This window comes from Gymnoscopelus braueri (genome assembly GCF_963280865.1).
Source record: "Gymnoscopelus braueri genome assembly, chromosome: 17".
In the NCBI taxonomy this organism is placed as follows: domain Eukaryota; kingdom Metazoa; phylum Chordata; class Actinopteri; order Myctophiformes; family Myctophidae; genus Gymnoscopelus; species Gymnoscopelus braueri.
Window position 1 is genome coordinate 27,458,274 of NC_137617.1, and position 17,557 is coordinate 27,475,830.

Here is a 17,557-nt window from a genome sequence, read left to right on the forward strand (position 1 = left end):
AGAGACGGGACAAATACTTTCAAGACATCTTGATGCTGATTGCTGTCTTGGATCGTTGCCAAAAGCTCTCCAACTGCCCTTCCAGGCTGATCTCTCTCTAGCACTAAAATACCTGCATTCAGCTTTTGTATGTTTTTGTCACTAATGGGCAGAAACCTTTTATCTCCGGATTTCATCTTTTTTCTCTTTCTTTTCTCTTTCTTATAAATGAATGCTATTGATCTTTTAACCACTTAAGCCCTAGTTTAGCAAAAATAGCCGATCTGCAAGCTAGCTAACAGCACTTTGTGATGCTACTTTAGAAAAGTTTGTAAGATTTTGGAAGACTTTCGCCTACAGTATAATGAGATGCCCAAAATAGGGAGGGCAGGTTGGAAGTAGTTAGGTCTGTCTGTATCTTTTACAAATATTTAACCCAAGCAAAGTTTTAAGAGCTTTTGACTAAATATTGATTGATTGATTGATTGAAATGTTTATTAGGCAAAAAGAATGTAAAACATCACAGTTACATTTATAATACTTTTGTCTGAAAGGTCCGTCCAAAAAAGTCCTTGCGGACTTGTTTCCGTTGAGGTCCTTGGTATTCATTTCATAGACATATATAGTAGCAACCAAACAGTTCAATAACAACATAAAAATATACAGAGAAAAAATATATAACACTTTGTACCAAAAAAAATAAGAAAAAAAAGAAAAAGCATGAAAGAATATATATATATACAAAAAAGGGGAGGAGGGTCGTCTGTCTACCGGGAAACTGGTACTACCTCCTCTTTGGGCCTCCAGAAAGATGAGTTTTTAGGGCTGTTTTAAATGAGCCCAGCTAAATATACTAAATACTAAATTGAATCTATTGGAACACAGGTAATTTTTTCCCATTGCCTGAAAAGTAACCGTTTTGGACAAGGTTTCCTCCCAACAGTGATGATTTGATACTTGGTCTTAACATTACACTGACGCATAAGTACATAGATCAGGTAGTCACTGTTCATGAACGTCGGGTTGAAAGGTTGGGATTTAAATACAGGCTCTGTAGCCCTGACTTGAGCCTCTACCATTAGTGCTGATAGACGGTCCGAAACTTTACTGCACCTTTAACTTAAAGGCTTTTTGTGGTCGGCAGGGTGGAGTACCTTCAGGCCGTTGTTTTTCTACGGGAGGCATGAACGGACACCCAGTGAGTTGACTCCTTTAGCCTTGGTATTCCACCGGGAGCTGCTTTTTTAGCCTGTGGTGGTAGAGCAGATTCTTGGGGGAAGCGTTATGGTTCTTGTTGTTGCTAAGCAACTATTGGAAAAATATTTGTAACACCTACAAGTGTTTTCGCTGTGTGAGTGCAGTCAGAATGTGCCCAAGAGAAGCCAGTGCTGTAAAAAGTGGTTCCCGGTGGACACATGAACTTAACCTTTCGACCCCCTTTGTTTAAAAAAAAAATCCCAGTCCTTATCAACTCTTACCCTCTGTAAATCCAAGTCAATCCAGGTGGGGGGATACTTTGTCGCACGACCATGGTGCTCAATGAGAAAAAGGTTTATTTTCTTTTTTTTCTTTCTGTGAAAGCCACAACGTGGAGTGACACGGTCATGATGAATTATGAATTAGACTTAAAGTGGCCCTGCTGAATCCTCCTCTCTCTCTCTACTTGAAATTGATGTTCGGCATCGTGGCGTGTTGGTGTTGATTTGAAAGTGGTTTGGCTGAAGGCGATGATGCTTAACAATGGCCCCTTTGCTTCTCTGTCTCTACCAACCTTTTATTTTATTTTTTATTTCTTCTCTGCTCACATGATTGGCAGGTCTGTTAGTCACCAAATTGATTGTCACGACCATCTGCATCAAACTGCTTTGATGTGTAAATCATAATTGTAATGAGTTGTGCGCGTGTGTGTGTGTGTGTGTGTGTGTATGTACTATATATATATATATATATATATATATATATATATATATATATATATATATATATATATATATATATATATATATATATATACATATACATGTGTATATATAAATATATGCACACACACACACACACACACACACACACACACACACACACACACACACACACACACACACACACACACACACACACACACACACACACACACTATATACTTGTATAATATACAAGTATATAGTGTTTGTGTGTATATTATATATTATATAATATACACACAAACACTGTATACTTGTATATAAACTCAAATATATTGTCTGTATTTGGGTTTTGTTACCCTTATCACATCATTATTCCACAGTAAGTCTTCGTCACCTCCCTTGTCCTCTGTAATAACACAGGTGTGTCTGTCATGAAGGAGCTCTTTGTTGTTTGTTGAACCTTCCATCTCTCTCTCTTTCTCTCTCCATCCGTCTCTCCGTCCCTCCATTCTTGCCATACAGTAGCAACTGAGATAGACTATCCGAGTGCTGAACACATTACGAAAGGATGGGGAATTAAATAACCTAATTTGTAAAATACTGTATATATTTATATTTTCTCAATATGCCCCCTTTTTTCTTCCTCATATTCGCACATGCCGACAGGAGCCTGGCCCGGCTAAGGTGACGGTGACCGGCAGTGGCGTTGGCGGAGGCAGCATCCCCTGCCTTCCCAGCAGCATCGCCAGTGCTGAGCGTGTGCCAACCAGCCGCGCCAGCCTATGGCAGGAAGAGGCCCGCTGGAGCCGCACCACCATCCCCTGCAGCCGCAGCGCGTCCTGCCTCAGCCAGCTGAGCCAGAGCCCCCCTGGGATCCCCGTCACCAGCCAGGATGGTGAGGACAACCATACAGTCACGTGTACGACAAAGAATCCTGAGAGTCCTCACAGAATAAAATTTGACGATCAGGATCCTTCTGTGTAGTATTTTTTTTTAAAGGCTTGACGTGTAGGGGCTGTCAACGATTATGACATTTTACTTGATTTAATTGTCGCTCAAATTATTGCGATTCACGATTAATTATTTTCGTCGTTGAACATTATGATTAAGAATTACATTTCTGTTTGGCAGATATGACAAATAACTTGCGTAAGTTAACTTTAGCTTTATACTTTAAAAAAAACCTGACTCAATTCATAGCTGCCAGATATGTACCACAACAGGAACATGAGAACAAATATTCAGAAATGTTAATATTAAGTCAAAGTTCATCAAGTAAGCTTGTAGATATGCCATTTTCAAAAGATCTGTATACATTTGAAAACTTGTGAAATGGGACTTTTTGCACACATTGCAGTATTGATTGATTGAAATTGAGTACTTTTCCCTGTGTAGTGGGTGGTAGAAACATTCTGTCCCCCTGCCAGCCTCCTCCAGTGTGACCAGCTGTCATGTCTTCATTGGAACACACATCCACCCTGGCATTCCTCTGTCTTTTCCCAGATGGAGGCACCGTGAGCACCGGGCGGAAGGTGCGGGTGGAGAGCGGCTACTTCTCCCTGGAAAAGAACAAGACGGCGGAGCCCTCCTCCGCACAGCCGGCCGCGCAGCCTCCCCAGCACCTGCCCCTGTCCTCGTCGCTGTCCTCCCCCACCACGGGAGGAGCCCCCAACCACAGGTACAACAACTCGGAGTCGGACCCCCACGGCTCCCCTTGCTACCCCTCCCCAGATCCCATCCCCTCCCCAGGTTCCCTGCTGTCCCCCACCTACTCCACCATCAGCTCCTCCCAGAGCTCGCTGGACTCCGAGCCCAGCAGCGCGCCCAGCTGGGATGGGCGTGCTGGCGGAGGCGGCGGCGGTGGTGGTGGTGGTGGTGGGGGAACAACAGGAAGCAGCAGAGCGGGACGACCTGGCAGGGAGTACGCGGTGCTGTCAGACGCGCCGCGGGCTCGCCGGCTGAGCTACCGCGAGGCGTTCCGCTCGGAGAAGAAGCGGCAGGAGCTGAGGGCGCGGACCAGGAGTCCCGGACGGGAGGAGGTGGCCCGCCTGTTTGGGCAGGAACGCAGGTGAGAGGTCAATCAATGGACGGATGGACCCCCGTGCACAACACGCTGTAAAGGCTGCACATTGGGCCCATTCTCAAATCAGCTTATTGTGACCCTAAACCAGTGATTCTCAAGGGACCCCCGGTTTGTTATGCCTTAGGCCACGGGCCACCATTTGATACAATTATCTCTGGGACGCCAATGTTGACCCATTAAGGCCTGAGGCCGATTCAAAAAATGTTTTCTAAATCCTAACAGTTTTTTAAAAAATATATAAAAGATAAATAAAAATTTAAAAAAAGCAGATCTACAAGCTCATAGTGCGGCACCGAGTGCCGCGCTATGAGCTTGTAGATCTGCTATTTTTGAATAGCCACAGAAATCTAAAATGACACAGATGCGTTCCCTCTCTTAATGGGTTAAAATCCTCAGTTAATTTAACTCTTGAGAGTGTACCAATGGAACGAATTGAATGGAACCTTTGAGTCCATTTGTACACTCTTTGAGTTACAGACCCGTAAGGGGGAATTTGGTTTCAAACTATCAATCAATGTAGCTGGGGGACCCCCTGGAACCCCCTCAAAGACCCTTGGGGGTCCCTGGACCTCACGTTGAGAACCAACTGCCATAAACCACACAGTCGTGCAGAAACGTAAATGCTGATCCTCCTCCTACGAATGACGGTGGAAAACCCTCTGTAAACACATTAAGGGTATAGCTGGTTGTTAACTTCATGCACAACCCTACATTTGGTGCCATGAAAAAATTATGGTGTGCAATGATTTCCTACTTGGTTGGGATCATTCCCCACAATCAGCATTTTTGTCTTCTAGCACCACCGTGTGGCCATTATCTTTTAGGCACCGCAATTTCTTGACTTCAAAAATGTTATTCAACTGCCTTAGTTTGCCAGTGGTTAGCTTTTAGTGAGTTACAGTGATTTAAGTGCATGTGTTATTTTTGCGCTCTTTTTCTATTTGTCTCTGCCTCTTGCTACTTTTGCTATTTTTTGGTTTTGTTGTCTTAATCTCTTGCAGGGAGCTTCTGAACTGAGCTTTCCAGGAGCCTCTGCTCTTCCAAACCCTTCCATCCCTGTCCTACTGCTGTGCCCTGCTGGTCACGGCTGACTCCTGCTTTCTGTCATTTACTCTGTGCACTCCCTCAAATCTCTCTCTCTCACACACACACGCAAACAGACACACACACACACACACACACACACACGCACAGACTCTGGTATTTGGTTTAGATATACACACACACACACACACACACACACGCTCACTAACTGATTAATGGATACACTTTGCATTTCACTCACGCAAACACACAAACACTAATGGGTTCCCTGTCGTCAGTTAATGCTGGTGAAACCACCATTGCTGCAGCGACTGGGATCTGCTCCTCTGTTCTCCACTCCAGCAGTGACCCTCCCTCCTCCTCTTCTTCTTCTTCTTCTTCTTCTTCATTTAAAGTTTGATCTCTCTCTCTACATAACACACTGTTCCTTCATACCGTCACATACCTCTGGGTGTTGTTTCTCTTGGGGATCATCCGTTTATGTCTATACTTTGCCATGTGTGAAAGGAACTGTGTGCCAGAATCGGTTGTGATAGCTGTTAACGTTGTTGTACAGTGTGTGTGTGTGTACACTACAGTGTGTGCACACTCTAAGCATTCACATTGAAATAATTGTGGTGCAGATATAGATTTTGGCTCATAGTTACTTCCATGTCTTTCTCTGATCTCAGTTTATGCTGGCTGAGTTGTAGGCTTTCTTTTGGGAGGGGGGGGGATAGGATGCAGTGCAGCTTGTACTTATGAACAACCGATATGCTATGGCTGGTAAACTGTGATTTTTATAGAAATTAATTAACAGTATACTAAGTTATGTTTCTTTAACCACTTGAACCCTACTTCTTTGACTGGGTCCCCCGGGGGTCTGTACTTGGTATCCTCCTTTTTGCCCGCTCCGCCAAATCCTTTTGCCTAAAAATAGCCGCTCTACAACCTCACAACGCGATGTGTTGTAGGCTTGTAGATCTGCTATTTTTGCTGAATGTTCACCTATTATCACATGCCCGGAATAGGGACGCTAGGGTTCATGTGGTTAATTAAGTTAAGTGTTCGTTAATCAGGCAATTTGTCACCTCATTTATATAGATATGTACTCTACTATTGTTTTAGGATGTCCAACTAAAAGCAGCTTCTTGTTGATGTCTCTCAGGCGTTCACAAGTAATAGGCCGATTTGAGGACGGTCAACCTGTGGAGCATATGGACACAAGCTCCTCCACTGAGCCTCCGCCTACGACCACGTCCATCCAGAGACAGGGCCGCAGCGAGAGACGCTACCTCGCTAGCAAACAGGTATGCTAGTTAGTGTTTTTTTTTTGGAAAAACATAGTAACTTTAGTGTGTGATTAGTCTCTCAAGCTAGACTATCTCTTCCAAAATCTTTGAGAGTCTGTAATTCTGCCCTGCAAAAGTTGAGAACAGGGAACACACGCTTTATCTTCTATTCATTTTCAGCGTTTCTGAAATACTATGGGAACCAACATGTCTATCTTGAGAGACTTTGCATTATTGTATAATGTTACTTTGGTTCTTTGATATTTGTCTTGATGCCAGGATTTGGCCCGATCTCCCTAGAAAGAGATTCTTGATTCTAGTCGGTCTACCTGATTATGTAATAGTTGAATAAAAATAAGTTGTATCTAAGTGAATAACATCAAAACAAAAGTCAGGAAGCAGTGGTGTATTGACGAGAAATACACACTTAAACTAGAAAAAGTGCTCCTCGGAGCACAAGTCTCCGCCAGGTCAGGTAGATTATTGTGGCCTCCTGGTGGCGCTATAATAGGCCAATGTGAAAAGGGTGCAATTTCTTTTTAGGCCTTGCACGACAATCGGACACTGCATTTATGATGTGAGGCATTTTGTTCCAAAAATGTGGTTTGCTAAATTAGACCTGCTGGTGGCGCTATAACAGGCCAATGTGAAAAGGGTGGCATTTCTTCCTTGGCCTAGTGGGAATGTGCGTGCAAAGTTTCACACAGATCGGTGCAGTTATAGCTAAAAACGTGAATCGGCTTGTTATTGCGCCACCATGAGGCTGATGTGAACGTTCAAGTGGCATTTCTTCCTGGGCCAAGTGGGAATCTCTGTGGAAAATTTCACGGAAATAGTATGCTGCGTTCATGATTTGAGGCATTTTGTTCAAAATGAACCAATCCTGCAAACTTTGGAAGCCAATTTTAGCCAGTCATGATGGAATATGGAAAATCTGACAGATCCGTGTTGATCACATGGCTATAGAGATACTGTGTACCGATTCGCGTGTTTTTTGGACAAAATCTGTAGGAGTAATAGCAAAAAAATAGTTTTGCAAAAGTTGGCCTCATGGTGGCGCTATGACAGGCTGATCTGAAAAATGTTGGGCAGAGGTTCTGCTGTGGCATCCAGGGAGTGTGTGTGCGCAGTTTCACAGCGATCGGGCCAACTGTGGCGGAGATTAGCTGGTAACAGACAGAAGGACGGACACAAACACACACGGACGGACGGACAGGGGGCAAAACATACTCTCTCGCCATGCCTTTCGGCCTGGCGGAGACAATTAAGTTCCTATTGCTGATTCTTAAAACAGAACTGTTAGCTTTTAATGTTTAATATGTTACATCAAATGCATGATATCCAACCATATAACACTTTTGTGTTGTGATCTTTTTTTAGGATATGTCATTGGACTCTGCGAAGGAACGCTCAGTGCCGGATGTGTCCAGCAACATACTTGCCAACGTCAGAAGAGCCAAGTCCCTCGACCGCAGAGAGACCGAGTCCTCCATGACGGTGAGTGTATTCATGTTTTTGATTATCGCCTATTGTTTTATTGTTAGAATAAAGCATGTGTAACCAATACAAAATCTGAAGAATGATTGCCTTGGAACCCTTGGAGTTCCCTTGAGGACGCCTGAGGGTCTCCAAACCGCAGTTTGGAAACCTCTGCCCAAGGGGAAGTACTGAATGTATTTAACCACCAACTGAGTGCTGTGGTACTTTTATTGCATCATCAACATATGTAAACAGCTTAATGATGCTCCTTAATTACTGGGAACACAGATAATGATAATTAAATTGCAGGATAAACATTATTTGCACGTAATCATAATCGGTGTAGATAAGTGGCAGAGGATGCTCACTAGGTAGAATGACTGTTGAGGCTAGCATGTTATAGCAATATCTTATTTTTTTTTTTTAAACAATGATAAAATGTCAGAAACTATACTCTACCAAATTCATAACAAAGTCAGTCGTACAGATTAAGTGAACTACTATGACCCTAAGGCTACATCCACACTAGGATGTTTTCATTGTAAAACAGCTTTTTTAAATGAAAACCATCTCTCTCCACACAAAGGTTATAGCATCTTGTCAGGAATAATCTCCGTCCATACTCCACACCTGAGAACGCATATCACATGGCCATCATGTACACGGAGCATACATGTGCCACGCCGATCACATTTGACAGCCATGACAACATCAATGATACACTACTTAGTCACAGTTAGTGACCGCACGTTTCAGTAATTAACCAAGCTTGTACATTCAAAGAATTCAAAGTTCTGTTGATGTAGTTTTTGGATTTTGCTAGGGCATGCAGGTCAAACTCATTTCAGGTAACGGTAGTTTTTGTCTGTGCTGAAAGGCACAAATGCTGTCATAGTATGTAGTATTTGGTAACAACCAGGCCTGGAATTGCATCATTTTAGGGGCAAGGCCACTTGGACTTCTTCAAAAGAAAAGTTTGGGGATGTGGGGGGGGGGCCCGCTATTACTGTACTACTTTCGCCCACTTGTAATCAGCCATGTCAGTTTAACTTCCCACTTGTTTCCACAAACTTTGTAGCATTCATCATTTAATGGCCTTAATTGTTGGCTAAGGTAGTAGCTCAATCATTTATCGTGTATAAACATTCAGGAGCAAACAATCCTTAGTTACAAAATATGTTGTAACAAAACTCTAGTCTCTAAAGCAACAAGTTATCAAAACCATTGTTATGTCTCAGTGTATCAAAAGTTTTTCTCCTCTCCATGTGACGATGGAGCAAAAGCATGTAGTACCAGTAGCGTGCAGTAACATACCCGTTTGGTTGCAAGTACAATTTAGGCATTTAGCAGAAACTCATATACAGAGTGATTTATAAGTGCGAAATCAGATTAAGTGGCATGAACCCTAGTCAACAAACAACAGGGTAAATAGTCACATAAGCAGAAAAACAAATGTAGTGCTTCAAAGAAGTAGAGTGCAAAGAAAACAATGTGTTGCTCAAAGAATCTAGGTAAAAATCAAACCTAGTGTCTATCTAAAGCAGGGGTTCCCAACCTTTCTGTTACCCCGGACCCGCTGACAGTTCATAAGATTTACAGCATGGTTGTGGTGGTTGGGGGTGGGGGCGCGTGCATCAATCGTACCAAAACACAGGAGTTGACTGCCAGTCAATGACACATCACTGGCTGCTATTTATATATTATTATATCACTAATGTTATATCATTGACCTAAATGGTGTTATATCAACAAGAATAGGATGATGATCATGAAGGTTATGTCTGTATCAGAGATAACTTTGGACAGGTGGAAAACTTAAGTTAAACTTGCAGAGTGACGCATCACTTTACCTGAGTTACATCTTCTGATGGTTGTACTTGAATGTTGACATGAAATAATAATCCTGTTTAGTGTTTCATTAGCGCGATCGTGACAAAATTGGCTACAGCTTGTAGAGACGTCGCGCGTCAACACACGTTGAAACAAAGGCAAAGATAAAGATAGCGAGGATTCAACAGTGATGTCAGTGTTATGAAACAGGAAGTAGCACGGACGAAGCTGTTTATAAACCACAGTGACATCACTGACGAATCCTTGGTATCTTCATGTGACCGACTCAACTTTTCTCCGCTCTTTGGAAAATCCGGTCGACGCAAGGTTATAGATTCACGGCCGGGAAAACTTGGAATTCCCGGCCGCCTCCTCGCGGACCGGTGGTACATGTCTGCCGGTCCGCGGACCGGTGGTTGGGAACCCCTGATCTTAAAGAATATACTATCTAAATAGGATTCTTAGCATTCGTGATCAAGCAAAAAAAACGACGCTATGTTTGAAGCCATACAGTACCACTCAAACAGAACCAAGCAAGTGACCTGAGGGGTGTCCAGGCCAGGGCACAGTGTGTGCAGTAAGCATTGGTCTGTCAGTGTGTTGCGTTGGTCAAGCTGGCGAAAGGCGCAGCTGCTGACCCCCCTTCCAATTCCCCCACACACACACACACACACACACACACACACACACACACACACACACACACACACACACACACACACACACACACACACACACACACACACACACACACACACACACACACACACACGCATGCACGCGCACATGTACAGAGTACAGACACACATGCAAGAACTGACACACTTGCTCACACACACAGAAACAGATATACACACATGCACGAGCATGTACACCGCCACCCACCCACCGCCCCTGATATAAATAGCTTGTCGGGGACCTGTTACAGCCACAGTAGTGTGTATGTACATGAGAGGCTGACGCCGTGAGACAGATTGTCTGCCTGTGAAGGGTGTGTGGAGTGTGAAAAGGGCACTCAGCCATCAGAATGACTCTCTGCCAGACCATACCAGCTCACCTGACGAAGCTCAACAAAAACAAGGTATTGCTGAAATCAACAGAACCTATTTGGGTCTGAAATGGCTGTAAACAGGTTTGAGCTTGGTTTGACTGGCCTGTGGGGGGAAGCAGTTAGTTTAGGTTTCACAGGATCCTGCTGTCTCTCTGGTCAGAGTGAGCAATTGGTCTCCTTGCACAGTGCTATGAGAGAGACCAGTGCATTTCATTGCTCTGAGAGAGACCAATGCATATTGTTGCTCTGAGAGAGACCAGTGCATTTCATTGCTCTGAGAGACCAGTGCATTTCATTGCTCTGAGAGAGACCAGTGCATATTGTTGCTCTGAGAGAGACCAGTGCAATTCATTGCTCTGAGAGAGACCTGTGCATTTCGTTGCTCTGAGAGAGACCTGTGCATTTCGTTGCTATGAGAGAGACCAGTGCATTTCGTTGCTATAGAGAGACCAGTGCATGTTGTTGCTATGAGAGAGACCAGTGTATTACTGCATATCATTGCTCTGAGACAGACCAGTGCATACCGTTGCTATGAGAGATAGCAGTGCGTTTCGTTGCTATGAGAGATAGCAGTGCGTTTCGTTGCTATGAGAGAGACCAGTGCATTTCGTTGCTATGAGAGAGACCAGTGCATATTGTTGAGATTTGATTTGATTTTGCTAAAATGTGTGCTGCAAAATCCTACACATCTTATGTCCAAAATCGCTACTTTTCAATTAATGGGGAAAAAAGTACCTGTGCTCTTGTCAATACTTTTCATTGGTTAAATGCTTATAAAACCCACAGACAGTCTTAACCACTTTAAACCTGGCGTCACTATTTAGGGCATGTCAAGATAAAAAAAAAGCAGATCTACAAGTTCACAAAAAAAAAATTGCAACACTGTCATACGATAAAGTATAAAATAGGGCATCATTTATGAAAAGAAAACCCTGTCTCTATTGTCGCTGTCGGGCAGACAGCGACGATAGAGACAGGGTTTTCTTTTAAATATTTTTATATATTCTAGAGCCAGGTGTAAAGTTAAACCAGTGAGGAATGCTGGTTTTACAACAAAATATTCACAAACAAAATGACATTATTGATCTCAATTTGGGGTTTTGGAAGCATCGTGAAGATATGAATATGTCCTTTAGGCTAACAAGTGATTAAGCCAACTTTCATCGGTATTGATCATCATCTTGACTTGTTTTCCCTCTAGCCTGATCTGCTTAACTTCAAGAAAGGATGGATGGCCAAACTTTACGAAGACGGCATGGTAATTGATCTCACTGGAACAAGCAAACAAAAAAAAAAATCAGAATTATCCATTAATTCACTTGTTGTTTCCCTGTATTTGAACTCTGTAAACCTCTTGATGTCATTTGACTGGAGGACTGCTAGAATCCAACTAATAGCGTTGTCTTCTCCTCAGTGGAAGAAACACTGGTTCGTTCTAACAGACCAGAGCCTGAGGTACTACAAAGACTGCATAGCTGAAGAGGTACGTCTGTTAAAAGACCGGGAACGTATCTGTCATTTTAAGATTTCTTTAGCTATTCAAACATAGCAGACAAGCTCGTGGCAACATTATTTTTTTTTAAAGCAATCATTTGTAAAATATTTTGTTCCAGGGACCCCCCAGAAGCAAAGATTTGAGTTACAAATGTTCACTTTAGATTACAGTATATTAGATGTCTTTATTATCCACAAGGGGAAATTGTTTTGCTCAGGTCAATGCATACATTCAAGACAAGACAATACATAAATATACATCACAATTAAAACACCTAGCAAAGTACTTCAATTCTATAAAAGATAAAGTTCTAAATTTAAGAGTCTTTAGAAGAAAGCAATGTCCTCTTCACACTTGTGGAGCGCCCAGAATGTGTTTTTGTATGATGTCATGTGTGTGTGCATGTATGCATGTCCATGGAGCTATTTAGCATACCGAGTCCAGCTCATCCTGGCGCCTGTGTGTGCGTTTGTGTGCACATACTGTATTCATGGTGGGGAGGGGGGGGCATTAGCAAGCAAGTCCAGTTCGACCAGGTGAGGTGGATCAGGTATTAGGGGGTTTGTGTTAAAAGATATTTAACAATATATATTCAAAGATTTGCACAAATGTTCAAGATATTTCAAAAATAGCACATCTACAAGCTCATAGTGCCGCACTTGGTGCCGCGCTATGAGCTTGTAGATCTGCTAGCCAAATAAATCTAAAATGACAGAGATGCGTTCCCGAATTGAATGGGTTAACTTCCTTCAACCAACTGATCCCCTAACTATGGCCTCAATTGTGTTAATCCCATTTTCCTATTCCGTGCCCCGCCAGGCTGCAGACTTGGATGGCGAGATCGACCTGTCGGCATGTTACGATGTGACAGAGTTCCCCGTCCAGAGGTACTACGGCTTCCAGATCCTGGTGAGTGATGGTTTCAGCATATCACCACATAATCCCCATACCATCAATCACCGGTGAAGACGCTTAACCACACGAACCACCTATTCTGGGGGGAGAACATTCCGCGAAAAGAGTCGCAAACTTGTAGATTGTTCATTTTCTATATGGTGTGATTTGATGTAGAGTGAAAAAAGGAGCAGACTTAGTATAGAGGCCTAGGGGACCCCGGTCAACGTAGTATAATAGGGTTTGATTGATTATTTAATTAACAGTTTGCAAAAAAGGTACAGTGGTACGATTATACAAATGGAGCCAAAAGGAGAACACAAAAAGCCCTGAGGGCTTATTTCCATTGTGGTTCTGTTTTATTCATTGAGACATTTAAAGACAAACGATAATATACAAAAATATGCAAAACATATACTTAGTAGTAATAAAAAAAAGAGAAACATATTTACAGTAAACGGGGGGTGTCATTTCTGGTGTTAAGCGCAGACTTTTTACAGAGACCAGTTACAAGTTGCAGATGGGTGCTCTGTTATAGCGGTTTTGAAGTGCTTCAAGTGGTTAAGGTAAAACGTGTAGGTATCACTGCGTCGCTGTAGCCGTGACCTGCCAGTCTATAAACGGCCCGGAGACAGCATACTGTCTACATACTGTACGACTGTGGGTATCGGGTTTAGCCATTTCTCTTTTAAAAACAATTCTTTGTCTTTGAAGGATGTCACTTGACCTGTCATCCCTCTGAGAGAATGACATCATGGGGTCTAAATCTGCCACAGGAGTTGCCACCCTCGAGTATCCCTCTGAACCCACACTCCTACTTCATCATAAGCAACATGTTGACCTAACCTTCCGCATTGAAAAAAGAAACTGTGCACTTGTATCCACACGTGCTAGATCTGCCCCTCTTGTTTTGGAAAAACAAAATATGTATGAGCTTTAAGGCTTTACACACTGACAGCTATGCACTCCTCCGGTGTCCTAATATTTATGGGTTCGCAGTGTAAGGATGCTCACCTCATACAGTAGCATCGGAGAGCCTTTCATCCCTTTGCTAAAAGACGGATGCTTTCTGGACCTAGTATAGACAGACAGTATACATGCTTGTAACTTCAATGGTACATCTCTAATCAGTGTCAATGGAGGTTTTACTTATGGGCAGCAGTAGTTTGAATGAGGATTATTTTAGTTTACATTGGTTTGAATGAGGATTATTTTGTTTCCATTGGTTTGAATGTAAATGATTTTGTCACCATTGCTTTTAACGTGCATAATGCTGTTTACAGTGATCTTGAAGTAGCTTCCCCGGATGGTTTCTGGGGTATGGCAAAAATAGAGGAGCAGAAGGGATCAACGTGGGTTTAGTGACGTGAAATTAATAACTCTGGTATTTATAACTATTCCCTGTTACGTCCAGTCTTGGATAGGGGTTAGATTTAGGATCAGCACAGAACCAAAACACATTGTCATCTGCATAAACTAAATGGGACACAGTTCCTGTTTTTCTTTTTTTATTAAGACAGATGCAGACTGGGTAGGACAGGGAATCCCTGCAGGATTAAATATAGGCCAGCAGCAGTAGTACATGTGGTTCCAGAGACGATTCCAGACACCTCTGGTTCCGGAGAAGCTTCCAGACACCTCCGCTCGTGAAATCCATATACTGTAGCTGCCCTCAGTTAACCTCGCCATGAATTTTAAACATTCTGACATCTTGCAAGCAAGTATAGGCAACGGAGGCAAACGTGGGGTAACAGAAAAAGCTGCATAAACGCTTGGTGATTCATCAGAAAGCACAACCTCATTTCACTGTTCATGGAAAAGCTGTGAACTTCAATACTGTTGATGAAGTCACTGTCGGAGGTCTTGAAATACATAATTGGTTTTAATCACACTCAGTCCAAATCCAAGATGTAGTCATTTATTCCCATAATCACCCAATATGACTGTACCAGTTAACATGATTTGTAATATGTTGTGGAGTACATAGTCACAAAACCTCTGAACAACGTAGAGGTACAAAAACAGACTGCTTTTGACACCCTGTCGTGTCATCCCTCTGTGTGCCTACAGAGCAAGGAGGGCTCGTGGACGCTGTCGGCCATGACCTCGGGAATCCGTCGCAACTGGATTCAGGCCATCATGAAGAATGTGAGGCCCACCATTGCCCCCGATGTCACCCGGTAAGCCCCCCCCCCCCCTCCCCTGCCTCCGAGGGTGGATTATAGATTGAAACTTCACCATTGGGAAAACATGTCAGCTGTTTCTTTTTGCTTTTTTTTCCTCATTAATCTCTCTCTTCTTCACCCTCCTCTCTGCTCTCTCTCTCCCACTTTTCTCTCTTCCCTGCCTCAACCCGGTATAACCACACCGATTCCAGGAAAAACATCTCTCTGAAACTGTCCGTTCTGAAGCCCAGGTTGGAGTTGCTTGTGTGTTGAATATATAAACACCCACCCTCCTCCCCCCCCTCCCAAACAGTGATGTAATGGCTCAGTAATGTCTACCCTGGCGTGTTTGTCGTCCCAGCCCGTGTCATGTGATTGTTGAGTAATGTCTTGCTGTCAGCCGCCAAGCCGCAGAGACTTGACGGCCCCACACACTGCTGCCCTATCCGTCAACTGTAGGATCATCCACCAAGCTGCCACCAAACTGTTACCAAACTAATTGATAATATTATTGATCCCCAACAGTAAACAGGGGTCATTAATCCATTAACTCTTTAACTGCCAGAGTGTATACATAAAAAAACTCACCCACTGCGAGAGATTTTAAGATTTTCTTAATTTTTCAAGTAGTCACAACATATTTATCTCCAGTATGATCGATCCCCTGATGGTTGCTAATCACTGAGGGTTTCACTGTGTGGTTTCACAAATGGCAACGAGGTCATCGCATCCTCATTGACATTTTACACAGGAGCCGAGATGCAGCATTTTTAAGTACCGTAGTAAGTTAACCAGGAAGTGAATGGAGCAGTAAATCTTCGGCTCGCGTTATCTCTGGTTCTCTGTGAAAAGAATCAAAAAAATAATCGTCCGAACTCGTCGTTGGCAGGCTGAGTGAGCCATAGCAGAATTTGACGAATTAACTCGTCCATGGCAGGCAATAAGACCGGTAACGTACGACTCAGCAGATCTACAAGCTCATCTACGAGCTTGTAGATCTGCTATTTTTGAAAAAACGTGAAACTTTGTGCAAATCTTTGAATATATGTTTTAAAGCGAACATATTTAACTCCGATCTGTGCTTCTGGGGGGTCCCTGGAACAACATATTTTGAGATGGGGGTCCGCGGCCAAATACTGTACATGTAATTCTGGCGGACCTTGACATGGAAAAGTTGGAGCACCCACTGATATTATAGCAACATACTGTTAGGATATGTGTTTGGCCACGGACCCCCATCTCGAAATGTTTTGTTCCAGGGCCCCCCCCATGAAGCAAAGATTTGAGTTTTGCACACATTTTCACGATTTTTATAAAAAAATGCAGATCTACAAGTTCATAGCGTGGCACTTGGTGCCGCGCTATGAGCTTGTATATCTGCTATTTTTGAATAGCCAAAGAAATCTAAAGTGACACAGATGCGTTCTCGGACTGAATGGGTTAACAGTCTATAATTTATACATATAACGATTACAATGGCAGCGCAGAGGATATAGCAGAAGAATACAAGTCTCGACAAATAAGAATAGACAGAATCTCTCAAATGGAACACTCAAAATTGGTGACCGGCGGAGTCTCCGGTAGGATACACAATGGAGACTCTTCATCAAATTATTAGCTTCAGAATGCGACAAAAACACGAAATCTCCATGAATTCAAGGCTCCATGGGATGAGTAATGGATAGAAAAAAATGTCATTTTGGGGGTGAACTATCCCTTTAATAATGATTGTTATTGTAAAATGTCGGGTTTGGGAACAATCACAGCTGTCACTAAGGGAGTAGCGAGTAACAGCTGGGGAAGTATTTTGTTACAGCTCTATGCTCCACAGCAACAGAAGTATTCATATCTTACCTCACTTTTTTTTTTGTTGTGATAACCAGACAACACCAGGCCAGTGCGTAGGGTACATTGTTGTGTCTTGTCTTAAACAAGACTCATCATCATATTTATGTATATCCTGCCCTACAACAAGCAGTAACTAGTGTTTTAAATGTCAAAGGTCATAACCAGGGTATAACAAGAATTTGATCATTCAATACTAAAACATTGATACGCTATCAACTACTTGCACAGGATATGCAGCAGGGCAAGAGGCCATTGTCATTTTCTGTTCTTTTCACTACTCTGCTATGGTAATTACTGCTCTTTGTCTTTGTAAGGCAGTAAAGGTATCCTAAGCTTTGTGCTGCACAAACCAATGAGTCACACACCTTGCCGTGCCAGAGCCTGCTCCCTCCAGGGGGAATGTGTGATATTTTTGGCATTTCCTCACAGACGCCCCAACAGATACCTCGTCCTTATTCTGGGGTTGTGCCCCCTCCTCCTTAGCCCCTCCTTTTACTCTGCCACCTCCACACAA

At 43.0% G+C, this 17,557-nt stretch overlaps 1 protein-coding gene across 5 annotated transcripts in view; it reads left to right on the forward strand.

Annotated features, from left to right (window-relative positions):
• Positions 1 to 17,557, forward strand: part of LOC308105350 (myosin phosphatase Rho interacting protein) — a 74,493-nt gene that overhangs the window by 42,441 nt on the left and 14,495 nt on the right. For 2 of the 5 annotated variants that reach the window (XM_080456015.1, XM_080456014.1), the window contains exons 6-14: positions 2,550 to 2,778; positions 3,387 to 3,951; positions 6,158 to 6,299; positions 7,662 to 7,778; positions 11,843 to 11,899; positions 12,056 to 12,124; positions 12,956 to 13,045; positions 15,101 to 15,210; positions 15,408 to 15,446. In XM_080456015.1, coding sequence (XP_080312141.1) covers positions 2,550 to 2,778; positions 3,387 to 3,951; positions 6,158 to 6,299; positions 7,662 to 7,778; positions 11,843 to 11,899; positions 12,056 to 12,124; positions 12,956 to 13,045; positions 15,101 to 15,210; positions 15,408 to 15,446 — 1,418 coding nt within the window. Of the gene's footprint in view, positions 1 to 2,549; positions 2,779 to 3,386; positions 3,952 to 6,157; positions 6,300 to 7,661; positions 7,779 to 10,533; positions 10,672 to 11,842; positions 11,900 to 12,055; positions 12,125 to 12,955; positions 13,046 to 15,100; positions 15,211 to 15,407; positions 15,447 to 17,557 lie in introns of those variants that run through there. The other 3 variants (XM_080456017.1, XM_080456016.1, XM_080456018.1) reach the window with 3 other exon arrangements.